The following is a 26,514-nucleotide window of genomic DNA, read 5'->3' on the forward strand; positions in this document are numbered from 1 at the left end:
TGGTATTTAGCCAATTTAAGGCTTTTTGAACACATTGGTGGCCTTAGATTTGTGAGAAAATAACCCTAACTATGTCACCTAAGTCGACCCTATGTGTAAAACCGAAATTCTGTGAAATGCAAGGTTAGAGTCTTAGAGAATAGAGTTAGAGACAACATGTAATGTAAAGATATCAAGTAATTTAAGACTTCAAGTTAATGAGTTATCATTTATCAACTATCAAGTATCAAATACAATAACATTACACATCAATTATTCAAGTCAACAAGTGATCAAAGTTCAAACTTCAAAGTTCAAATTATCAAAGATTCAAAGTAATAAATTGTTAAATGTCTTCAAAATTTTACAACCATAAGAATTAAGAAGATTACAACTTACAACTTACAAGACTAAGAGTATCACTCAACATTCTGCATCAATTGATTTTGAACGGTGGCCACATATGACTCCCAAGTCAATTGATCACTGAAGTATGTCACATATCGGTTTATATGATCAGTATATGTCTACATGTCAGAATACTGGAGGAATAGCACTCTGGGATAACCGTCAATCGTGGGTGGGTGAAAGAGCCATTGTTGTTGTTGTTGTTCATATAGTTGTTGAGTATTTGAGTACGGGTTCTAAACCACTCATTTAACAACCCACCTTCACTCCCATATGTGTACTCTCCAGGTGAAGGGTCTTGAGGAATAGTATGACCTCCATAAGAAGAATACCCATTGTAATCGACCCGGTCGCTGTGATCCTCGTATTGGTACCCCGATGACAGGCTCTGCTGTTGTGAATCACTTTGATCTAGGCTCATGCTTCCCATGTTCAATTCAAGATCATGCATGCTCGCATCATCATTCGGTTGCCCCTGCCCCTGGTTTGATCTGCTCTTCCTACTCCTACTATAAGTTTGAGAGATAGGGGAACTGTGGCTTACATGTGTCGGATGACTCGGACCTGGTGGAGGTGAGTCAGGTGACTCCCTTTGTTGACGCTGACTTCCACCAGAAACACGACCAGCATGACTGCCTCCATGACTCGAACTTGATGGTTGACTTGGGCCACTTGGCCGTCTGGTATCATCGGCATCATCTAAATCCCCACTACTAGTTGTCACCTCAATTGTTTCAAGTCGACCAGGTGGCTCCACAAATGGTACAGCTGATCCTTCTGATGCCGCTACAGCAGCCTGACCCTCATCAAAAGATAGGTGCTCAGCCACAGCATCTGGGCCCATAGCAACAACAATGGTAGGATTAGGCTGCCCTTCTGGCTCATCCAACACTGGGCCACATCGATCCCTAACCCATTGATATATGACATCATCTTCCTCATCTTCTGCGGGGGGCTCGTGGAATATATCAGTCAACTCAATCGGTTCACGACTTTCGTCATCTATATCATCTTGTATGTGCCTTACTCTCAATCTCATGTTGTAATGCACATACACTAAGTCCTCGAGCCTCTTACTCCCCAATCTGTTCCATACCTTACTATGGATGAGCGAGAAGGTGCTCCAGTTCCTCTCGTAACCAGAGGATGAGCAAGTCTGTGAGAGTACTTTAATTGCTATGTCCCTGAGATTTGGCACACTAGTTCCATATAGAAACCACTAGTCAGCTGCATAACCAAAAATAAGAATGCATTAGGCAAGTAAATCTTTATATTTATATAACTTGTCAGTTATGATTTATAGAGTTATAGTCTATAGACTTATAAACTTAATGACTTATAGAGTAGTGAACTATTTACCAGGATCAGTTTTTTTCCTAGTTGCAACTGTAGAAGGCTTTCCAAAACCCCCAAAGGCATCCCTGAACTCCCTTATCTGTACTCCAATTCTTCAATTATTGTATTATGTATATGCTTAATGCACTAATGCAAGAAGTTGAAGAAACAATTGAATAAGTTCTCACGTCTCCATTAATTGTCCCATGCATGACAGGATTTGATAGAAGCTTCTCCACCACCTTTTGCACCGCAGTCATCAACTTTACATCAAGCCCCAGATCATTTTTGTAATGGTACTTTGGGTTGAGGTAGTAAGCTTGCATTGTGGAAATAAAAAATTTGGTTAATGACTTAGTGATTTGGTTGTTTACTTGTTTATAAATTGTAAGTTATAACAAATAAAGAATGTAAATTAAAGTATACAACAAAAATTTAAAGACTTAAAAGTGACTCATCAGCCAAGTGCAAAGGATGCATCAAGTGCGTCTCCCATCTATTATCGATGATCCTCTCGTAGGATTTGAAGGTGCTAGGGGCAGCAGCTCTAACCAACTCTTTCATTTGCTGGAGGGCAGCATATATGTGGGGCATTGTGGGCTTCTTCTCCGAATCCACCATCCTTAAAACAAACACAATAGGCTTTATAATGCCCAGTGTCCTACTCAGCTGCCTCCAAAAGGAATCATCAGCAATGGTTTGTTGGGCTAGTACTGCATCAGGATGGCTAGATCCATGCCAACCAAACCACTCCTCACTTGCAAACATGTGCCGAAGACCCACCACTTTCTTTTGGAAGCTTTTCAGAGGTACATAGTTGGTGGCGAATCTAGTCAATCCAGGTCTGACTAGATCACCCTTATAGTGGTTCCTCATCATCTTCAGCACATAACCATGATTATAAATAAAATTACTTACCCTTCTAGCCCTCTCAACCACAATATTGATTGACTTTCTATTCCCCAAGTCCTTCAACATAAGATCAATAGAATGAGCAGCACATGGTGTCCAAAAGAGGTGGATCCTGCTGCTCTTCTTCCTCATCAACATTTCACCAGCTTTTTTGAAGTTAGCACAATTATCTGTGACAATTTGGACAACATTCTTTGGCCCTACCTCAAGGACCACCTCCCTAAGAAGCTTGTAAAGGTAGTCAGCATCTTTGATCTTATCTGAGGCATCCACTGACTTAAGGAAGGATGTCTTTCCATTGCAACTCACCATGAAATTAATGATGGATTGGCTAGTAGGACCAGTCCATCCATCAGCCATCACAGTAACACCATATGTACTCCATTTTTCCTTTAATGAACCAATGTATTCATCCACCTCCTGCTTTACCTTGGGTAAATATTTATTCATTACTTCCCAAGCTGTTGGGCCTTTAACCCCTACACCAGCCCTAGCAACTGCATTGATCATCCCCTGATAGTATGGTGTTTTGGCTACATTGGCTGCAATGTTGTTATAGAGCATGAATTTGCTGATTGATAACCTAGCTTCCTCCTCCCTACTGCCTTCTCTACCTCCAGCAAACATATAGGGAATGCTTCTTTGATAGATGTCTTGTTGGTTGAAGAGGGAGGGGTCTTGGTCAAATGTTGAATCATAATGTCTAGTCTTCCTCCTCCTCCTTTCGGTCCTCTCAGTCTCAGTTCCTTGAAAACTATGTCTAGGTGGCATGGATGCCCCTGACCCCGAACCACCTGCTCCCCTTGTCTGTTCATATTGCCTCACACTCTCAGCATGTAAGGACTGTCTGCTAGCTTCCATTGCAGCCTTCATCTGTCTCCATTCGGCTCATGACTCAACACCCATAATCCTCCTCCTCTTTTCATCATCGCTTGACTCCTCATCAACATCAAGAGTAGGTCTAGATAGCATTGTATCCTCAAATTCCCTTTGCTTTTGTGCCATCTCGTCCTTTTTTTGTTTCCCTCCCCTTAAAGTTGCTACAATTGCTTTTTGCACTTCATAAGGAACCTTGGGACACTTGGCAACATCTTTATAACCACCAACCAAATGTTGCTTTAATTTGGTTGGACCACCAGAATTCAAAATCTTGAGGCAATACTTGCATCGGGATTTCTTCTTGTCAGCAGTCAGTGGATCCCTATGTTGCCAAGCAATGTTCTGAGTCCCATTACCAGTGCCGCCACTCCCACTAGTTGCCATTTAAGATTCAAATGTACAGCACTGAAAGTCTTAAATACATACATGAATCATGAAGATTCCCAAATAATCATTAGAATAATTTTTAGATACATAAAAACATGTAAAAACAATTTATAAAACAACAAAACACACACACTTTGTTCTAAGATAACATATATACACTACTCAAACAAACATGTTAGTATTTTTAAAATAAACTGCATAATATGAGCATCATTTAAAAAAAAAAAGATAAATTTTTAATAACATTATTTTTTATAATTATTTTATGTAAAAATAATTTATAAAGCAACAAAACACACACTTTGTTCTAAGATAACATATATACAATGCTCAATAAGACATGTTTGTATTTTTAAAATAAACTACATAATATAAGCATCATTAAAAAAAAAAAAGATAAATTTTTAAAAAAATATTATTTTTCATAATTATTATATTTAATTATTTAAATAAAAAAATACAGCAAGCATGATAATCAAAATATTAATACATGAGATTGTAGCCCTCTAAATGTAGTTTAACATAAATAATAATCACATTCATATCATAAGTATTTATTTATAATCTTTAATTTTAATTTTTTAGATAATATATTTTTTAAATACGAAAACTCAAAAAAAAAAAAAAAATAATAATAGAAAATTAAATTTTTTTCCATGAAAGTGTAGATCAAAGCTTGATCATCAACATATATTTATATCACACTCATACAATCATTGTAGAACTTTGTATTTGAAAAAAATCAAATTTGGGGGAAAATCTTACATTTCTTGAAGATCCCTTGAAATAGGCTTGAATCACTACAAATATGCTTGCATTTGTTGTTGTAGATGAGTTGATGATGTTGCTATGTTGAATCCCCAACAAATTCCGGCCAAATTTCGGCAAAAAATTGAGTTATCTGGCCAAAATTATGCTTCCAGCGAGATAGAGGAGAGAGACAAGCTCGAGAGAGGCGAGATGTGCCTCTCTCGAGTGAGACAGGGGCTTTAAAAAGCCTCTAAAGCATGCATTTTTGTCCTGTTAGCGAGATCTCGTCGAGATATTGGTGAGATCTCGCGAGATGGGCGAGATCTGGCAAGCCGAGATCTCGTCTCGCCTCTCACAAAAGGCGAGATATCTCGCGAGATCTCCCACCATGCTCCCTTTGCAACTCTCTTCGTCTCCGACTCCGACAGCGACCACCGGCGACAGCAGTGACACCGGCAACAACCAGCGTCACCGGCGACAGCCTTGGGAGGATTTGGACTGGTGCGACTCTCTTTCTTTTTCTTTCTTTTGCAACTCCACCGTATCTTAGCCTTCTTCTTTCTTTTACAACTCCTCCGGCGGTTGCAGGCTTGCAGCGAGTCACTTCCGATCACTCTGGTCTCCATCTCAGGCGACGGTAAGTCGCCAGAATACTCTTTTTTTTTCTTTCTTACTTCTGGTCACTCTACTCTCTTACTTCTGCTTCTTCTTTTCCCCCCCCTCATAGGCTCATACGAAGGCCACTGTAGTTGCAGTGGCGTCGGTCACCATCTCAGGCGACGGTATGTCGCCGGATTTGTTTTTTTTCCTGCAATTGTTACAACTTGCTTTTTTTTCTTCTTTTTTTCTGGTTTGGTTGTTGCATACTGCTTGGTGTATGACTGTATTATTACTGTATGTTGCTTTTTTTTCTTTTTCTTTTTTTCCCTGCGATTTGCTCCCAAGCATGAATTTTTTAGAAGCTTGGTTGATGCACCATGTGCAAACCATTTGTTTTCAGCATCAAACAGTTGAGATTGATGCTTTGTTTCCATCAGCTTTGCTTCGATCAGTAAACCTTCTTCTGTGAGATCTTCTCATGAATTCAAAAATCACAGTTTATGACTGATTATGCCACAAACAGTAACAATACCCATTATCAGTAAACCTACTATGTGTGGTTTGTAGTATGTTGGATGACTTGAGGTAGGCTAAATGGCTAATATTAGTTTTTTTTATTATATATAAGATATGTTTATAATGAATTAGTGTATGAGATGTACACTAAAACGCCTCTTCCGCCTCAAAAGCGCCTCGGAGGGCGCCTTATCGACTCATCGCCCCAACTAGCTAAAACCGCCTCGCATCGCCTCGTCGCCGTGACAACTATGATTCATGCAAATGATTTCTTTACTTTTTTATTTTTATTTTTATCTTTTTATCTTTTTCTGGTCATCATCTATCCAGTTAAAAGGACTGGGGCCTCATAGGCACAGGGGGGTGGGGAAGGTGTGGAGGATTGAAGGTCATACCTGAGACCTCCTTAGTCTTACTACCTCTATATGGGAGGCTGCCACCACCATGCAAGAAGCATGTCCACCATAAAATCAAACCATGCAGTTAGTGAAGATGAGATTTTCCTATGTCATAATATTAAATATCGTTTCAGGAGGCCATTTTGGAGCAAACCAAGATTTCTGAGATACTAGCAAAATTTCACTGATGAGTTTTGCTTGGCTATCTTGGGGCGTATACCAAAACTTCAAAGAAACATCACCTTTTCTACACTAAAATTTCTTAAATATTATATGAGGTTTGAAATCTCAGTTTTGAGGCCGTTTTAGCCCTGCCACAAGATACGGCCCTAGCCTGGTATTTTTTCCGGGAAATTTCACTGGCCAGTTATGGCCCTCTTATAATGGGTATTAAAAGCATAAATAGCACAATGGACGAGTGACGGTGTTTGCTAGTGTCAAGAACCTATCGGCTCCCCCAAGCTCATGGACGCCATGGTGCCTAACAAGGTGGATATTTCCATCGGAGACACATATTTGTCATCCTCATAATCTCATATCCGAGGTTCTGTTTGCGTCGGCTGTAGGTATCTGATGCTGGTGCACCATTATCTCAATCTTGTGTTGCATGAGTGAATTGAGACTCCCCTATGAACCTCAGAGGCCTTGCGTGACTCCCAAATCCAGCTTGTTGTATCATTTGATCCTCTTCCTCATGTAGATAACTCAAATCTACGGCTGTGCTATGCAAGTGCTCCACCACCATGACGTGTACCACCAGCACCGTCATTATCATTATCATCATCATCACCCTGGTTAGGTGGTTAAGTGGCATCATCATTTGTGTTCGATCAGTGTAACTCATCTTCAGTATTATGGGATGCTCCGTGGTGTGGCCATGTACTCATCCACATTAACACCCATCTGATCTGCAATATGTTTATTGGGCTGACCTCCCTCCTTATCCAACAAAGGCTCATGTCTGTCCTTGATCCACTCTTATAGGGGGTTTGCATCAACTTCGCCCACCTCAAAGATCTCAACTAACTTGATCAAGATCTTATCACATTCCATCCCCTGTTGCTTTACGAAGAAAATTTTGCTTCACTCAACTGCTTTCCTAAACAAAGCCTCACCTGATGGCTTTTGTAAAGCAAAGTTAGGAAATAAATTACAGGTGAAAAATTTTCAGCAGCATCCTAGAGCAAAGTTTTTTTTTGGGATGATAAAGCAAAGTTTGTTATTACAGAATGAGAAGTTTTTTATTGTCTCCTAATATTCCGCATGCCCTGAGTGCCCCCCCCCCCTTTTTCTCTCTCTTTTTTTTTGTGTGTGTGTGTGGGGGGGGGGAGTGGGACAAGATAGGAAGAATTTGTAAGTATAGAAAGAAGTTTTGGTGCAATTCACACAAAGCCTGCTGCAGTTTCTTCTAGTCTCCAGAAGTATATATTTTGCTGTATTCTCTACCTAAATATGTTCAAAATTGTTGTGTCCTTGACTCCTTGGCCCTTTTAATTTCTCAGTTATAAAATACCTTGTAGATTTACGGCATACTTTTGTATGTTCAAATTCCCCACGTTTGTTTTGCATTAATTACCTTTTGCTAGTGTTTTTCTGTATCTTGTGGTTAGAGAAACTATTCTTCATCTACAGAAGTTGTGCATCCTTTTTTATTTAAATCTGTCTCTGCTGCCACATGAAACTAGGTCTTCTGTCCGCAGAAGCTATGGTTGGGTTTATCTCACAAGCTTCATCTTGTTGTTGAGTTGTACTGTCATAGTATGATGAAATGAAAATGTTTTACATATATATGAAGCTTCTGATATCCTTGCTTCATGATATTAAACCAGGATATCATCCAGAAACGGAGTATTAAGGATGCACTTGCTTATGAAGAGAACTTCTTCCGCAGTCGTCCTGTATGAGTATCATGTTTTTTTCTCTTTCGAACTTTTTGGATCTTGGCTAGCGTATCTTAATGTTTTTTTATACTACTTTGGTTTACTTGCAGGTATATAATGGCCTTGCTGATCGTTGTGGCATTCCTCAGTTAGCAAAGAAGCTAAACCAGGTAGGGGTGTTCACCATCTTACCTTTATTAATTGCAAGTTTCAAGATATGTGCACCCAATGGTCTTTTGGTTTCTGTGTAGATTTTAGTACAACAGATCAAGACTGTACTTCCAGGGTTAAAATCACGCATAAGTTCTGCATTGGTTGCTGCAGCAAAGGAGCTTGCGAGCTATGGAGAAATCACTGAATCAAAGGTATGGATTGTTATCTGTCATCATTTCCATCTTACCCACTGAGGAGTGGGAAAGAAGATGTTGCCAGTCTACTATGCTGTGCTAAAATATCGATAGAAACTAAGTTGGTAGTTCTTTTTCGTTCAGATGAGGTCTATGATAACATGATTGCTAAACTGGACCAAGATGTAAGATATAGTCCGTAATGTGAACTACATTGCATTAAATCAGTCATTCTCCTCTACCCTTCATAGTTGATATCGTTGTTTTTGGGGCATATCTAACTTTTGACGAATATTGGGGAGTTTCCTGTTCTGTTATTTGACCATTCTTAGCATGTTTCTCGTTTTTAGACTTTTGAAAATTCTTATATTTTTACTTTTAATTGCTAAGGGCGGTACTTCTACGTCGTTCTAGTTCTTATTTGAATTATTTCTCCACCATTCTGTCTACAGGCTGGACAGGGGGCTCTTCTCTTGAACATTCTTACAAAATATTCTGAAGGTAAATATAGCTTTGCTTCAATTTCTTTTCTTCTTTGGGGCATCCGGGGGAGTGTGTGGTGGTGGTGAAGAAGAAATGAATAAGGGCCTGGCTTCAAGTAGTTTTGTTTTTCATCTCTGCCAGGAGAAGCTGCCAAGTAGTTCCATATTCAATTAGCTGTGAATCGTATTTTTCATGTTACAGTACTTGTTTGTTCCTTATCTGCTAATTTCACATCATCGTAGTACATTAGTTGCCAACAATTGGCTTCAGCTGACTAAGGATTAACAAATTCATGTTTTAAATATTTCATATAAAGGTCCTATATTTTCTGGAGTTCACTGATTTACAGTTCAGAAAATTTTGTTAACTTTAATTTCAATTTTCATCTGAAACTGAGATGAGGCTTGTAATTGGAAACTAGGGTTCGTTGGGTTATTCTCCCAACTCAGTTTGTCTGTTATGACTCAAGCACAATAGATGTTGCAATTTGATTATAAAGAGGTATTATTGAGCTTTGTGACATTATCAAAAGATTGGTGTTTGTATGGTTGTATCATCCTGATAACTTGATCTTGACCATTGTCATTCCTGAACTATATAATATGCGATGAGAGTGTAACACCAGCCTAAACTATCTTAATGAACTTTTGTTTGGATGTCAAATGCTTTCTTGTACCCTTAAGCCCCCTGGGCCAACCACAGCCATTGTTCCATGTACTTTGAATTGCATGTATACTACAAATTTTAAGTCAGAATTCATGCACATTATGTAACATGATGCATGCATGAATCTTTAATATGTATCTATTTGACAAAAAAACTACTGAAATAACTATGTAAGAATGACTAAATATAGAGAACTTTCATTCTAGTCACCAAACCCAGAATAGCTATTCACTACAGAGGTGTTGTCATGCTTGAGCTACATGCTGCAACTTATAGATGACTTCTTTTGGCAGCCTTTGCTTCAATGGTGGAGGGAAAAAATGAACAGATGTCAACATCAGAGTTGTCAGGAGGGGCACGAATTCATTACATCTTCCAGTCAATCTTTGTGAAGAGCTTGGAAGTGTGTAAACTCTCTTACATTCATTTACTTATTGAACTCTTGTTTGAATTTAGATTGGATTTGCAGGCACTTTTGCTTGAGCCTTTCCAAATTAGGACCCATAGGTGGCTAGATATTTCATCCTTCAATATATTCTTGATGACATCCATATTTTGTTGATCATGTAACCTGTTTTTCAAGTTTAGTCAATATCAAGTTCAGGGTAAGGGTGCAACTTCATGCTGCTATATTTTCCTTTTGGGTTCTCAGATTGATCATGAAAGTCTAAACAGCTGCGAGATAGTCTTTCTTGTTAAATTTGTTTATCATTAGTAATTTGGCTGTCAGAGAGGACCCATCTACTAATTAAACCCTGCATCTCAATAATGATCAGATTCCCCACATTTTGATGGAGTTCCCAAATCCTATTGGTCATGGATTAAGCTCATAAGCACACTCTCAGGTTACTTTACTGTGTAACAAATATGACTGATGAAGATACTTAACTGTTCCATCATGAACCAAGCTTGAGCCTCATGGGTAAAGGAACGGGGTTTTTTAAATAATTGCTGATGGGAAGAAGATATTTTTGGATTGGTGAGAGGGATATGCATGGATTAGGTTTAGGAATTAGCAACAATATATCCTCAAATAGAGGTGAACGGTGAAACCAGATTCCTGTAGCCGATCCCATTTTGTTGGGTTTTGTTAAAGGTTTGATGGAGCTGAATTCTGCTTTAAAATAGGACAAAAGTGATTTTTTGAGTTTTGAACTCTGAAGGTTAGTTTTGAATTCTGTCTTGAGTATCAGATATATGTTTAAAAATAACCTGGGAATCCTGGAGGCTCGGCAGCATACAGCTGACTCTCCCACCAATGGAAACTGCGGATTATTCAACAAATTTCACAAGTGAAGCCTTGACTAAATCCTAAGGATAATGTAAGAATCATCGATAAGCCAACAGAAACTTGCTGACACAATAGTTACCGGAAGTTTTGACATGTCCCTCTTTGAACCCTGCATTCTTAGCATCTTGATTTGGCACTCTTATGTTCCTCAATGGAAAGTTGTTCCTAATGGTCAAATAGAGTCTCCTTGGAATTTCAGTCCACCATTATTTCTCTCTCTTCTTCAGGATTTTGTGAACTGTGCAGCCTCTCATCATTGAGAGTGTTGCCTATCTGTTAATGTTCCTGGCTCTTAATTTGATCCTAGTTCACAACCTTAGATTCTTCCATCCTTGATTTGAACCTTTTCTCTTTTAGTTCTACTGTTTTGAGAAAGTCAAGGGTTGCAGATTGTCATAGGAGTCACCCTCATCAACAGTTGAATTGGGACCTAAGTAGGAGAATCTAATTTATAAATGTGAATGGAAATGTCTACATTCTTTATGCTTCTAGATAAAACTTTTCCTTATTCATATAGATGGAAGTTCACTAGGAAGTCCTGGTAATGTAGGAGCTGATGGTATTACTAGAGATGATAAGGCGCAAATGATTGTTCATTACAAGAAATTATTGGGTATTAAAACAAGTTCTTCAGCAGAACTTGAAGCTGTTGTCGATGGTATCAGTAAGGCAGAAGATCTACTGGATTTAAAGTGATTCATCTTCTCTGGTTTGTTTAGTACAACATAATTGTCTTCGATGGTTTGTATTACAGAGATGGAGAAATTTGAAAGAATACTTGCAAAGCATTGCTTGGAAGATAACTCATCATTTTAGAGATGCAAATCCAGTAGGGGATTTCTTAGCAAGGACAGCAGCAATTTGTCATTCATCTGAACAAGTTGAAAGGTGGCTCCAACATGTTTTACAAACGATGTGCAATATGATGATCTAGGAAGACCCCGGTTTAGACAAGCAGACATGTCCTAATTGTCTTCGGTTCCTTACGAAGGGTCTTTCCCCTGTTGATGGCAATGCCCCTGGGGGGGGGAATGCTCTAGTGCTCATTATATAGTCTTTTATTCTTTTTCTTTTTCTCCACTCCCTTGTATATGTCCCATCTCTTTGCATTAATAAAATGGCCTGTTAGAATAAAAAAAGGTCGACAACCGTTCTTCCTTTCTCATTATTGTTGCATATGTACTGGAGGTTGCATCTTATTTGTCATCTTGCATTGAAAATTTTCCTACTTGGAAACTTTTTCCAGATGTAAAGGCCCCTATTTTTTTGTTCTTAAAAGTACACTTTAATGAGATCAGGAAGTTTAGGGCTCTTGGATGGGAAAATAGGATTTAGATTCATTGTATATGCAGAATTTGGTTCTCCTCTTGAAGTCTTAATTATCCTAACCAACGGTTCCCTAGGACCCTTCAATTTCTTCTCATTTTCCTCCCCTGGTTTTTTATGGGTAAGGAATTTATTTTTATTGAAGTACAAGATTGCCAGAGATTTTGCTGATCAAAGACAGTTGCCTTAAACAAATAAGTATCTAAATTTCCTGATGAAATTAATCTATCTGTAGGCCCACCAGTAAAAATCTCCTGACAAATATCAAGTCTTTAACATGACAGCCATTGGCATAATAAACTAAAGACCTTAAACATCTTCCTAAGCTCTTCAGTGATGGAGTTACTGCACCTTGTTAGTCTGGAGAAAACAAGAAAAAATGCTACCCCCTGCGTATGTAGACACCCACTAACCCTAACCGATCTGAGATTCCCAATGATCTCCCACCTACATTTTGCATTTTATGGAATGTAGGGGGGATGGATACAATCATGATAGATTATGGGGAAAGAAACCACCTCTGAGAAATGCCTCGGAAAGTATTCCATGGAGATGCCTCTGATTGCCTTCCATGTCATTAGCCATCTTATGGTCTTTAAGATGATAACTTCACACACTTTTGGAGTCTTGATTTACGAATCATTTAAACATTATGTTGTTGCCCTCTTCCCAATTGATACAAAAACAAACAAGGAAACAAATTTCCTTTTAAATTTGCCCCTCTGGGGTAGCTATGAGACATGTGAATCCCATCACATATTGAATTTTTGGAATTTAAACTAAAATATCTTTTCATTTAGGATAATTTGGGATCTTTTAGAAAAATATTTAACGGTAAAGTTAGAACTTAATGGAAAAAAACTGACAAAAGGGAGGCATTTGATAACTTTGCTAGATAAGAGGGGAGATAAGTGATATTATCCAATTAAGAGGGGGTCTAAGTGCCATTTGGTCAACTAAGAGGGGAGGTAAGTGATATTTACCCTAAAAATTATATTGGGTCATAATTTCCACAATCTTTGCAAGCATTTTGCTCTCACCTACTGATGCAGCCTCAATTGAATGAGGGCCAGTTCTTCCAAGACCTTATCAAAACTAACCTTAGCTTGAAGTTAAAATTAGGGTTTGGAATTAGGGCTTGATGTGTGTAGGGTTAGGTTGGTCAGAATGGGCTAAAACTTGGGGGAAGTAGATGATTATATAAGGATATGATCCTCCAAGTTTGGTTGTGTTTGGATGGGTAAATTGGAAGATGTAGGGTGTCTTGTTCTTAGGGTTTTAGAAATTTCAAATATGCAAAATTAAAAGTAGAAGAAAGTGAGAGGGAAGGGGGATGTGATATGCTAGCTGCCACTTACATGGATGTAGGAGCCTTGTCTTGAACTGTGGAGGGCATGGAATGACTTGAGTGAAGGTTGAATCCACAGCCGTAGAAGAATCCCTATTTGGCTTCACAAAAGACCCCTAATCTCATGCACTTGAAGGTTCCTTACCAATGTTGAGAACACCATTCTTGATGGAACAACAAAACAAACACAAGCCTGGGCCGAAAAACTGAATTTTGTTAATCTGAATCTGTAAACTATTATGTGCGTAGGGGCTTAGTTGTAACCTTACAATTGAACTCCTTTTTGTATTCGATTAGAAAAATGGATTGAAATATAACTCTAATGATAACTACTTGCCTAATGAGGACTATTTAATTAATGTGTATCAGGTCCCTAATAAGGACTAATTAATGTGTATCAGGTCACTGGTAAGTTCTGTTTAATAATGTGTATCATCTATTTAATTAATGTACATCACTCTAAATGACCTGACTTAATTTAAACCAAATAGATAACCTATTCTTGTACTTGGCATGGATGTTAAACTAATGAACCCATGGAAATAGGATCATGACCACATAAACATATGAAACAAAGGCTTATCCCCCGTATCTTTCAATCCTAGGTTGATTTTCAAAGGAAAATAGCCAATTAGGTGCTCATCACTTGCATAAACACGTGAGAATTATCCCCCAAGGAAGTAGACGCATCAAAATGAGCATATGGCTTCTTCTTTTAACAATGGAAGCTGGACATTATCTACCATTACCATATGCAATTTGTATTGTCCGTCGGCAAGTTATGCGACATTTTCGTGTAGGCCTTCACATATTTAGAGAATAATTTTCGCCTTCATTTACACTCTGTTAGTGGATGGTATACGTATGCTACTAACATAAATGCTTTTATCATGCTAAGGCTCCCAATCTGTGAACTGTTGCAGGAAGTGGATCCATGTGATGATTTAACTGATGATGACATTCGTACTTCCATTCAGAATGCAACTGGTCCAAGGTCTGCTTTATTTGTACCCGAGGTTTGTATTGTAGTGCTTTTTTACCTTCCTGGTGTGTAACTGCTTGTGTTGCCGAGAATTTTTTTTTTACTCAGAAATCTCTACAGTAAGTCATGGAAACAGCAGAAAACACTTCCATTGGCTGCTTTTGAATTTTTATTTAGTTAAAAAGATGACAACCTCATTCATCCCCCAAAGAAGGATGACAAACTATGTTAAAGCCAGATAATGCGAGTATCTTCCAGATGTCTCACTAAGTTCTTTAGTTCCCCATTGAGAATCTGTTTCATTTTCGTGTAGCTGGTGACATTGGTTTTACTTTTCACCCTTTCATTGATTCCTTTCTGTTATGTTTTGATGGTGCTGATCAATCTATATGAACCTGTAATAGGTGCCATTTGAGGTTCTTGTTCGAAGGCAAATAGCTCGTTTATTGGATCCAAGCCTTCAATGTGCAAGGTTTATCTATGATGAGCTAATAAAGGTAAGTTTTTCGGTGAAGTGTTAACGATAGCTTTTGGCATGTAGACAACTTCTTTATCACTTCTTTGGGGTATTTTGTTTAATTTATTTCAGTTTCACTTCAGATGAGCCATCGTTGTCTGGCCAGTGAACTCCAGCGGTTTCCTATTCTCAGGAAGCGCATGGACGAAGTTATTGGGAACTTTTTGCGAGAAGGCCTTGAACCTTCAGAGACAATGATTGCACACATTATTGATATGGAGGTATGCATCAATAATGGTAATCATCTATATAACTTAAGTATGCATTGATCATGTCTAATTGTCTTTACAAGTTATAAGTATGCATCGATCATGTCTAATTGTCTTTATAAGTTATAAGTAAGTATGCATCGATCATGTCTAACTGTCTTTATAAGTTATAAGTAAGTATGCATCGATCATGTCTAATTGTCTTTATAAGTTATAAGTAGTACTAGTATCAAGCATCAATATGTAGGCGACTATTGAATTGATATTCTTGTGTTCAAGAATAACTAAAAATCATCTGTATCAATTCCTTACTCTTATATTTAGACTTTGTTTTCAGATATGCAGAAACCCTATATTCAGTATGAGAGAGAGAGGAATTCCAAATTTAGCTCAATCAACCTCTTGGCTAGCAGAGGCCTAGATACCAGGCTGCCCAATGGGGTTTTAGACAACCACACAAAATAATGGTAGCTTGCTAGGCAGGCTAATGAGGGATGGAATATAGAGAAAGAAGGATAAAGTGGATAGGGGAAGGAAGGGGAAATCTGAGAAGCATTAGACTTGAAGAAGGGGAAGAAGGAGAAGAGCACTCATACGAAGAAGAAGAGGACAGGGGAGAGAGAGAGAGATTGCAAATTCACAATGTTAAGGCTTCAATTCATCCTCTCTTTCTTTTTCCCCCCCTTTTCTATCTCAAGAAATCTTCTTTATTGCAATTTAAGGGCCTATTTATAGCTTGGCTAAAGGTTTACAAGAAATAGGAACTTAGTATACTGAAATAGAAACTAATATCCTAGTAACTAGTAAGTATTAACTGGTGACAATAGAATCTTACAGAAATAGAAACTAATTAAAATTAGAAACTACCAAAATAGAAACTAAACTAAGGTCCTAAATCTCCCAAGAATAAAATCTTCATGCAATCTGATTTTGGGCCCACAAATCCTTTATATTCCCAATATATGCCAAATAATGGGTGGTGACACTTTTCACGTGCACAATCATGTGAACAATATTTTGACCTATCTGCTTCATGTTTTTTCCCATACTCCCATTGTAGTAGTCCAGGTTGATTGGTCAAAATTGTGGAGCAAAGGGACCTTCTAGTTGGACCAGCTGGCTGGTTGGCCTTCAATGTTGGTTCGAATTGGTTCCTTGCTGGTTGTCCTGTGTCACAAGCACCTTTTTCTTATATCTGCATTCAAGCTGTTTTCATCTGATGTCCCCGTTCCCCAGTTTTCAGTTGTGTGCTCCTTTGTGTCTCATTCATTACTTGAGTTCTATTTAAACCACATTCTGTTAATCATCTTTCCTCCTAAATTCTGTAAAAGTTATTTTACTGTTTCTGCCTTCAGATGCCTATGTTCCAAGTGATTACTAGGGTCCTTTCTATTTTCTGTGAGTCTGAGTTTCAGATCCATCTGAGTAGTTTTATTTGAGTTTTATGAGTTACAAGTTGGTGTATCCTTATATCTATACTATGACCCTGTCACAACCTGATCTCCTACAGGATCTATCCATAGTTGTCAAGGCGTCGCCTAAGCGTAGCCTCGGCGTCGCCTAAGCGTCGCCTCGGCGTCTGGGCTCCTTTGGAACGCCTCAAATTGGCGTCGCCTTATTTTTAGACAATAAGGGGTCCGCTTTTTTTTCTTTTTTCTTTTTTAAATATCGAGAAAGATGCCTAATCGAAGGCATATATTGAAATACTTATTAGATTCCGATTGTAAAGTATCTATTGTTTGAACCTATATGCATATGTATAATGATGCTACATGTGATCAAATGTTAAAATAAAAATAAAAACAAACAAAATCGAAAGAGAATAAGTTCTTGACTCAAGTCTCACACTCTCACTCTCACTCTAATCCCTAATCTCTTTCTCTCTTCCTCTCTTCTTATCTTCCATTCCCGCGACGACACTCCGGCAAGCAATGGCCAGCAACAAACAACTTCTTCTCTTCCTTTCTTCTCGTGACTTTTTATTTAGGACCTATTATGTGTGGTTTGTAGTATGTTGGATGACTTGAGGTAGTCTGATATTAGTTTTTTTTATTATATAAGATATGATAGATTTAGAGTGAATGAGATGTACACTAAAAATTTCACTTAAAACACCTCAACCGCCTCAAAAGCTCCTCGGAGGGCGCCTCGTCGACTCATCGCCTCAATTAGCCTAAACCGCCTTGCATCGCCTCGTCGCCATGACAACTATAGATCTATCTGGTTTGAATATTCAGGGTAAGCACTTCGTTATGGTCTTTTACAAGCTTTTTGTTGGTTCAGAACATGTCTTGGATGCTTGTGCCATGTGAATTCTCAGTTATTTTAAAACCTTTCAAAAAATAATAATAATTCAAAGCTAAGGTTTGTGGGCTGAGAAAGTGAAGTAGTCAATGAGAAGCATTCTAGAGAAGAGTCCTGATGGTTTGATAAACTTTTGTGTCTTTTTTGGTGTTTGAGACTGATAGGCCACTGATTTCATAAGTCTACACTCGTGGGATCAGGCCCGCTGCTAGCAACTACCCAGCGGTTATTTTCGATAATTAAGTAGCAGCTCTCCAGTAACAAATAAGTGAATAATAATAGGACACGTGGGCAACAATGGTTTGGGCAGATTACTCAATTCAGTTTTGCGACTCAGATATGGGGGAAGGGGAGAGCAGGGAGAGGCAGGGAAGAAAAATATTGGCATTTGGTAGCAGTCTACTGCTGGAGAGCGCTGGACTCTAGCAAATCCAGATTTCACTTGTATTTCTTTCATCTCTAATTTTCTACTCAAGTGAGAGAGTTTATCAGAGACCACCATTTTACAATAGCTTTGGTGTGTGGGACCAATTAACAAGAACAGTATTTATCAGTCACCTTCTTTTGGGTATCTTCTGGAGGTTCAACACTCTTCTTTTTACTGTGGTATTTTGGTCATTTGATAACTTATTTGGGTTACCTGTATAATGACATCAATTACTCGCAGCATCACTTCGTTAGGGAAGTGACGGAGTACTAGGCTAAAATTGGGCTTGTTAAATACTAGGCTACCATATGGTTATTTAGGCTATCCCCCGGCCGCTTTTTTGCCTTGGGTTGTGAATCTTAATATCACACTAAGATGCTGTTGACTATTACTGACTTATATGGGCAACTAGTAGTTCTTTTCCCTTGGAAACATTCCACCTTTATTTGCTTGATTCACCAAATGTCCAAACTCCAACCGATGTTATCTGATTCTTAATTCACAGTGAATTAATTCACATGCAAGCTGATCTATCAAATCAAATGAATCTAGTTGACCTCCTGGACTATACTAGTCAATTCATGAGTAAGTTCTTTATGCAAACAAACTTGGATTTTAGAAGGCGGCCTGAGGGTGTTTCAGCAATGATTTCTGTGCCATAGGTTACCAGTTGCTCGCTCTTGCATCTTGCTGTGGATTGGTTTTCGTCTTATTCATGATTGGGATGACAGTTCCGTATGCACAGCTTAATGGCTCGAAAACTCTTTGAAATACCGATATTCTTTGGTGAAATAATCTCTATTTTATGCGAGATGCATTCATAGTTGTCACGGCGACAAGGCGATACAAGGCGGTTTAGGCTAGTTGAGGCGATGAGTCGATGAGGCGCCCTCCGAGGCGCTTTTAAGGCGGTTGAGGCGTTTTAAGTGAAATTTTTTGTGTACATCTCATTCACTCTAATCCATTATAAATCTATCATATCTTATATAATAAAAAACTAATATTAGCCTACCTCAAGTCATCCAACATACTACAAACCACACATAGTAGGTCCTAAATAAAAAGTCGCAGGAAGAAACCAAGAGAAGAAGTCGCCTGTCGCTGGCCATTGCTTGCCGGAGTGTCGTCGCGGGAATCGAAGAGAAGAAGAGAGGAAAAGAGAAAGAGATTAGGATTAGAGTGAGAGTGAGAGTGTGAGATTCGAGTCAAGAACTTATTCTCTTTCGATTTTGTTTGTTTTTATTTTGATCACATGTAGCGTCATTATAAATATGCATATAGGTTCAAACAATAAATACTTTACAATCGGAATCTATAAGTAATTCAATATATGCCTTCAATTTGGCATCTTTCATGTGATTTAAAAAAGAAAAAAAAGCGGACGCCTTAAGGTATAAGGTGTCTGAGGGGCCTGAGGTGACGCCTCATACCCTAAGGCGGTCCCCTTATTGCCTAAAAATAAGGCGATGCCGATTTGAGGCGCTTCGAAGGCACCCGGAAGCCGAGGCGACAATTAGGCGACGCCTTGACAACTATGGATGCATTACATGTATATAGTCATTATAAATTGACTCATAAGAGGACTCCTGATCACTTTAAAAATGTCCATAAACTCAAAACAATATCTAGCCGTAACTATCCTAGTCCAACCCAAACACTCAATTAAGTGCTAATCCTGTTTATTAATTTCCAATCTATGAGTTTAGGCCCATTACATCAATAAACCAAAAAAATAAAAGAGATGAGTTTTATTTTCGTGGTGCCCACTTAAGTTGGGCCTAAATTCTTGACTGCCTAGTTAAGTGGGAAATATATCAAACTATCCACTTTTGACTTTTTTCAAAATATCTAGTTACTCACTATTAACTTTTTTGTTAACTTTTAAATTGAAATAACCATTTTTTCCATGGGGTGAAGGGAAATATAAGTTTTGATTTTACCAAACCTCACGTAATTTTTAAAATTTACAAGAAAACTCCTACGGGATTCAAGTTAGAAAAGTTGACAACAATTTGTCAGCAATAAATACTAAACAACTGATACGCTTTGTTCACATATCACTTGCCACAACTCTGCTGCCGAAACCCTATATCTGGTTCTCCAAGTCATATTCCACATAAAATTCTGCTGCTGATAGATCCCCATAATAATCACCGAACCACCCGATGTTGGGTTCTACGAATCTACGATATTATCTGTTACCAAAGTCATACACAGAACACTAGTATCCCCAAAAAGCTAGTAATAATTCTCCAACGGCAGAGTTATCTTTGCTTCTACCTTGAAGTGGAAAACCAGTTCCGAGTCTTCCGGTAACATTACATCCTTGGCTTGCAAAATATCAAAACAGGGTTGCAACCCAATGAGCGATTCTGTCTTGAGATCTCTCTTATAGTTCTTCACTTGGTTCTCAAACTCTGCTGCAACCAAATCAAACACTCTTTTCTCCATGAATGTGAATGTTGAACCTGAATCTATAATCTTTCCAGCAGTACCTTCAGCTCCTAGTAAGAGATTTTTTTTGGATGAATACTAATTAAATTAAACAAATGAAGAAAATACAAAGAGAAGGGGAAAAGAGGCGGGATAAAACTTCCCATCAAGAGGAAGGCCGGAAAGAAGAGGTGAGACTCAGGAGCTAACAATAAGCCTATTCTCTTGGGAGTCATCAACTGGGGGGGTGGGGAATAGAGAGAAGTCTAGAGGAAATATCAAAACAGATGGCATTCCAAATTGTGTCCAAGGTCGAGATTTGGAGGTCCATCTCCTAAGATTGCGCTCCCACCACAAGTGGTGGATGGTGGCTCCAAAACTAGCTTACCAACTTGGTCGCAAATGGAGGGGCTAGAAAAGTTTCTCAAAATCCAATCCCAATCTCGAGTGAACCCTAGGAATGTCTCGACCGAGGCCAAATGCAAGCAAGGGCTATCATCCAAAGAGAACGGGAGAAAGGACAAGAGAAGAAAAGGTGATCGAGGTCCTCTGAACCATTCCACCAAAGGATGCAAATATGGTTGACCAGGATATGGTTGCTAATGAAGAATTGGGTGGGGATAGCAAAGTTGGGTGCTCTTCAAAGGGTGAGGGAATGGCGAGGTATGTGGCCTTGGAACTAGACTAAAGGGGCCCAAGGGACAAGGGGATAGGAAGATTGGGGAACCGAACTAATAAAGGGGATAGGAAGATTTGGGAAAGGTTTATTAGTTCGGTTCCCCAAGATTGGGGAACCGAACTAGACTATGGCATAAATGGTAGATTTGGGAAAGGAGAAGATACCACACTAATAAAGGTAGGAAGATTGGGGAACCGAACGGATGAGCACCACTCTTTCACCAAAGGAGAGAAGCTTCCCTTTTCAGAATTGGAGCTTTTTCCAAATGTGGTCAAGCATCGGGGAACAATGGTGGTGGGTGAGTCTACCAAGAATAAGGGGGAGCCCTAGATAGGTCACATGAAAAGAACTAGGCTTAAACCCAAAGAGTTGCAGGAGAAAGGAGTAGACAAAATTAGAATCAAAGACACTTGAAAGGAAGAGGGTAGATTTATCAAGATTAACCCGAAGACTAGAAAGGGACTCAAAAGTGGAGAGAGGCAAGGATTGAGGAGATAGAGGAATGATCAGCCGTGGAGAAAATCATGAGATCATCCGCAAAAGCAAGGTGGGCAAGCCTAAGGGACTTACACTGGGGGAGATAAAGAGCTGGTCAGTTTTGGATTTGAGGAGGTAGAGAGGACTTCCAGAGCCAAGGAGAAGAGATAGGGGGAGAGAGGACAACCTTGACGAATACCTATCCGAGAAGGGAAGTAACCAGCAGGGGAGTCATAGTTGTAAGGAATCTTCACTTTTTTTTCCCCTCTGACAGTGATGCATCTCAGCCTGATGTAATAGTAGACTGAATATGCAGGTCTTCCGGTGACTGGGTTCTTCACAAACGATGTGTAGTTGACGCTGCCGGTCTTATTGTTGTCGGAGTCTGAATTTCTGTTTAAGATTAGTAAACTGGTTTTGCTGGTGTCATCGAATTGGTGCGAGAGGAGACAGTAAGAAAACTTTTTCAAGCAAAGCTGCGACGGTATAGACGCTGGGCTGCAGCCAAATCTGGCTATTTTAGAGGGTTGACATATGGAGAAAACAGAGCATCCGACGATGAAATGTGGTATTTTTCTTTCTAGGAGATCAAGGTTTCAGAGAGAAGAACACCACCAGTTGATCTAGAACCATAGCTGATTATGTAAGGAGGGCAGATCTCTGAGCAATTTTTTGAATTGGATTTTCAACCACTGCACCTGGATTGAACATCAGAGCTTGGAAGCCAACCACATTTTTTATTTTTGCAGCCTAGAATCTTAGCTGAAGATGATAATTTGGGGATGAAAGTTGGGATGTTTGAGGCGTTCTGGTTCGCGAAAGAACATCTCTTGCATGCATAACGGTGAGTACAAGGGAACAAGACCAGATCACTACCTGTGTCCATGACGAAGGGGATAGTTTGAGGTATAACGTAGCGTATCGGTATCGGATAATATCGTAGGAGTGTTCTTGCAAATTTAAAAAAATTAAGTGAGGTTTGGTAAAAATCAAAACTTATATTTCCCTTCACCCCATGGGCAAAATGGTCATTTCGAATTTCAAAGTTAACAGTGGGTAGCTTGATATTTTGAAAAAAGTCAAAAGTGGGCAGTTTGATATATTTTCCACTTAAATGGGCAGTCAAGAATTTAGGCCCAACTTCAGTGGGCGCCATGGAAAAAAACATAAGGCCTATGATAAAGTCTTCTGAGTCAATATTGACCCAAGTGGACAATCTTATCAGCATTACCTTATCATAAGTAGCGATTGATCTGATGTTAGCCATCCAGCTTATCCCTTTTTTACAAAACCAATAGTGTCTCCTCATCCGTAATGGTTGGTTGACCATAATTGTAGCCTGAGGTCCAGGTATTGAAACAGCCTCTCAGCAAAAATTGCTGGGGTTTGGCTGTCTAGGAAAATTGTGTCCGGACTTTAGTGCAGAAGCATTCAGCATCCAGCTTCACCCTTTTAACTCCTGTTGTGTCTTTTTGTGAAATAGATAGTTGTTTCTTTTGGATAAAGTTGTATTTTATCACTTTGATCATATCTCACTTCACTTAACACACATCATAAATAGATGTAAAGGCATAGGCTTCTCACTTGATTTGAAATCTTTCTCAGTACAGTTTTCTGAAACTGTCTGCTGTTGATTTTGTTGTGTGCTCAGTGGATTGCTAAACCACTACAGGTGGATTCTGTTCTATCTCTTCCTGTCTATTTTATTCAAGTTCACATCTCAGATATCTTTCAAATGCTTCATCCTATAGTACCTCTGTTTCACTAAAGTTTCTGGTTTGTTTCTCTGTTCTGCAATCCTCTTTGTACTAGTCTCTAGCTGTACTGTCTGCTTCATAACTACATATGTACAATAGAAGTCATTGATTGCCACTTGTAGCTATAGGACTTTGGAAAGAATTGTTTGGAGCAGAGATTTTGGGCGAGAAATACAAACAATGAGAACAACTTTGAGATAAGTGGTGAGAAAGTCTTTTAGAACATGTCTTTTGAAGATTGAATGGGAGACTTTAATTTTGCTTTGCCCTACTTTCTCCTTCTTGTGGTTCTTTTGCAAGTGAATTGTGGATTAGTCAAGCAAGATTTTCAGGTGCGTAGTAGAACAAATGGCTTTAGGTACTAGAATCAGAACAGGTGATACCTGTGCATGTCCTGAATCTTTTTGCCGAACTTGGTCATATCATGCCAGATTGGATGATTTGATTAGGGATTGGTGTAGTCTGCTGTTATGGATATTAAATCTTGCTACGACCTTAAAGAAGACAGAAACAGGGCTAAGTTTGCAGATTTTGCTTTGAGCTGGAGGGGACTCTATTTTGTTCATCTAAAGTATTTTATTTCTTACTTCTCATCAACCTTCAGCAAAGTGTAACCGAACTTAGTGAACTTTTACTGCAGTTAGTATTTTGCCCAGTTTCATTCCTAGACTCTGTATTCTTTCAGTGCCATCTTCTGTTTGAAATATAAATTTATTACGTTTTTGTAGATGGACTATATTAATACTTCACACCCAAATTTTATTGGTGGGAGTAAAGCTGTAGAGGATGCACTCCAGCAAATCAAGTCCTCGAGAGGATCTGCAACTTTACTGAGAGCAAAGGTATCTTTCGCGTGCAGTTGTATGAGTGACAGAACAGATGAGTAACAATCAATGCAAATGAGGGTCATTCACTATTTTGCACATTCTGGATGTAGGATGGGGTAGATTCTGATAAAATACCAGTCTCTGAGAAAAGTATAAAGTCTCGAGCCATTCTTGCTAGATCACCAGTGAATGGAATTGTCGCTGATCAGGTATATTGACCATGTTCATGTTCCTTACTATTGTCTCTATAAGATGTTACAAATGCTAGATTTTCTGAGAAAACTAATTAGATTTTTTTTCAAATTTGCGCTGCCCACATGCTTGGTCTGTTATTGTTTCTGATGTTCCCATCTCAATTATGAATAGGGAGTTCGTCCTGGTGTAGATAGTGAAAGAGCTGGTCTATCAGGTAATATCTTTGGTAAATGCTAGATCGTTTCATATAGTATTTTGTATTTTAACATTCATGTTCAATTCTGGTTATGGTCTATCATATTGGAAAGAAGGGCAGGCCTGGCGCAATGGTGGAGTCTCTCCATTGTGCGCTGGAGGTCGCGGGTTCGAATCAGCCTCTCTGCAAAAAGCAGGGGTAAGGCTGCCTAGAAAGTCCCTTCCCCAGACCCCACAGTGTGGGAGCTTTGGCACTGGGTCTATCATATTGGAATACCTATGAGGCAGCTATTTGAATTCCTTAGCCCCTTCTTTTGAGGCACTTAATCTTCTTATATTTTGAACTAATGATTGTTAGAGTTATAGTTTGTTAATTAGCTAATTCTATTCAGGAAATACCACTGGCCCAAGTTGGGGAATTTCATCAATTTTTGGTGGGGCTGAAAATCATGCATCTGCAAGAGAGAGTTTTATGGGAAAGACGTATAATGAACATGTTCAAGTGTTGGAGGGTTCTGTGTCAATGATCCAGTTGAAAGAGGTGACCATACAAGATTTCCAGTGTATATAACTGACTGACTAAAATTTTCTGAATATTAATTTGTTTTTCTTAAGTATATCTTGCTATTAATAATATTAATTATTCATATCCAGCCCCCAACCATCTTGAGGCCCTCAGAAACCCATTCCGAGCAGGAGGCCGTTGAGATAACAGTCACAAAACTGCTTGTGAGGTCATATTATAACATTGTCAGGAAAAACATTGAGGATGCTGTTCCTAAAGCAATTATGCACTTCCTGGTATGTCCTCCAATTCTCTTGATGCAACTGCTAGTCCGTCTCTTATTTAACTTTATTTGAAAACTGTGATCCTTGATTAAATGAAGTGTAACGATTGTAGCGGGTTGTCAGGATACAAATATACTCATGAATTTGGGTTTTTTTTTTTTGGGTATTGTAGTAATATCTTGAAGTTTGCAATGATAATTTGGTAGATCTACTATGCTACTGTTATGTAGAATATGTCAATGATTGACTGCTCCCTGGGCTTTGTAAATGATCAAAGCCCATATCCATGGAGGATCTTGCAGCCTAGATGCAGTCTGCATCTTTTTCCGAATCTATACTATATGGTCAGTGGTATTTTTTGACAATTCCAAAATCATTTTGTGGAACAAGTTTCATGCTTGTGGACCAAAACTTGGATAATATAGAGATTTCTGATATTTGACATCAAACCCGTGTCCAGGTCAACCATACAAAACGAGAGCTGCACAATGTCTTCATTAAAAAACTTTACAGGTAGACAACTGCTGTGAGTGATTCTAAGAATTTCTATTGAAATAAGTCGAACATTTTCCTATGTTCTGCCTGAGCTTCTACTGAAGCATATTTGTTTGAAAGTTAATTGCCTGTATCATTGTTCTGTTGGTCCAAAACAGAGACAACCTTTTCGAAGAGATGCTGCAGGAACCTGACGAAGTGGCATTGAAAAGGAAGCGAACTCGGGATACACTCAAAGTTTTGCAACAAGCTTTCCAGGTGGGTGCATTATGAGCTCATTTGACTGTGGGATGATATTTTGACTGAACATCTCTTCTTGGCAGTAACATGATTCAGTTCTTGTCACCATGCTAGGGGGTAGGTTCCCCTTTAAGATACCCCGCTTCAGTACTGACCAGCTCAAGTTTGCTCACGTTCCCATTTAGATGATTGACACTTCCTAATGCTAACTTTGACTTACTTTGCCTCCTCCCTCTAACCGGAGTCTCCCCTCTCTAACCCGGCTTTCTGTAGCTGTGATAACTTCTCCAGACCCACCTCCACCTTGACTATGATATCCTCTCACTCAAATTCAGATCACATCGCATTCACCCAGTCGCTTTACTACTCTTTTCATTATTCTTTTCTATCACATAAATGGATGGATTTGCAGATTTTAGTTTCAACAATGCTTTCAGGTTACGAGGCTTTTTTAAAAAAAAAACCTAGTTTCTATGGTGAGTG

At 38.9% G+C, this 26,514-nt stretch overlaps 1 protein-coding gene and 1 pseudogene across 1 annotated transcript in view; one reads left to right on the top strand and one right to left on the bottom strand.

Moving 5' to 3' along the window:
* The window catches only part of LOC149014699 (dynamin-related protein 3B-like), a 33,009-nt gene that overhangs the window by 4,456 nt on the left and 2,039 nt on the right, over positions 1–26,514 (top strand). The window contains exons 5-19 of the mRNA XM_089154701.1: positions 7,994–8,062; positions 8,155–8,214; positions 8,296–8,409; positions 8,844–8,892; positions 9,834–9,943; positions 14,429–14,521; positions 14,892–14,984; positions 15,088–15,225; positions 24,019–24,132; positions 24,228–24,326; positions 24,484–24,526; positions 24,900–25,048; positions 25,162–25,308; positions 25,757–25,809; positions 25,950–26,049. Coding sequence (XP_089010827.1) covers positions 7,994–8,062; positions 8,155–8,214; positions 8,296–8,409; positions 8,844–8,892; positions 9,834–9,943; positions 14,429–14,521; positions 14,892–14,984; positions 15,088–15,225; positions 24,019–24,132; positions 24,228–24,326; positions 24,484–24,526; positions 24,900–25,048; positions 25,162–25,308; positions 25,757–25,809; positions 25,950–26,049 — 1,431 coding nt within the window. The remainder of the gene's footprint in view (positions 1–7,993; positions 8,063–8,154; positions 8,215–8,295; positions 8,410–8,843; positions 8,893–9,833; positions 9,944–14,428; positions 14,522–14,891; positions 14,985–15,087; positions 15,226–24,018; positions 24,133–24,227; positions 24,327–24,483; positions 24,527–24,899; positions 25,049–25,161; positions 25,309–25,756; positions 25,810–25,949; positions 26,050–26,514) is intronic.
* On the bottom strand, positions 20,183–22,689 carry LOC149014700 (putative aspartyl protease At4g16563; annotated as a pseudogene).

The sequence above is a fragment of the Hakea prostrata genome, chromosome 5, assembly GCF_041222555.1.
Source record: "Hakea prostrata isolate BN-2017 chromosome 5, UWA_Hpros_2, whole genome shotgun sequence".
Classification (NCBI taxonomy): domain Eukaryota; kingdom Viridiplantae; phylum Streptophyta; class Magnoliopsida; order Proteales; family Proteaceae; genus Hakea; species Hakea prostrata.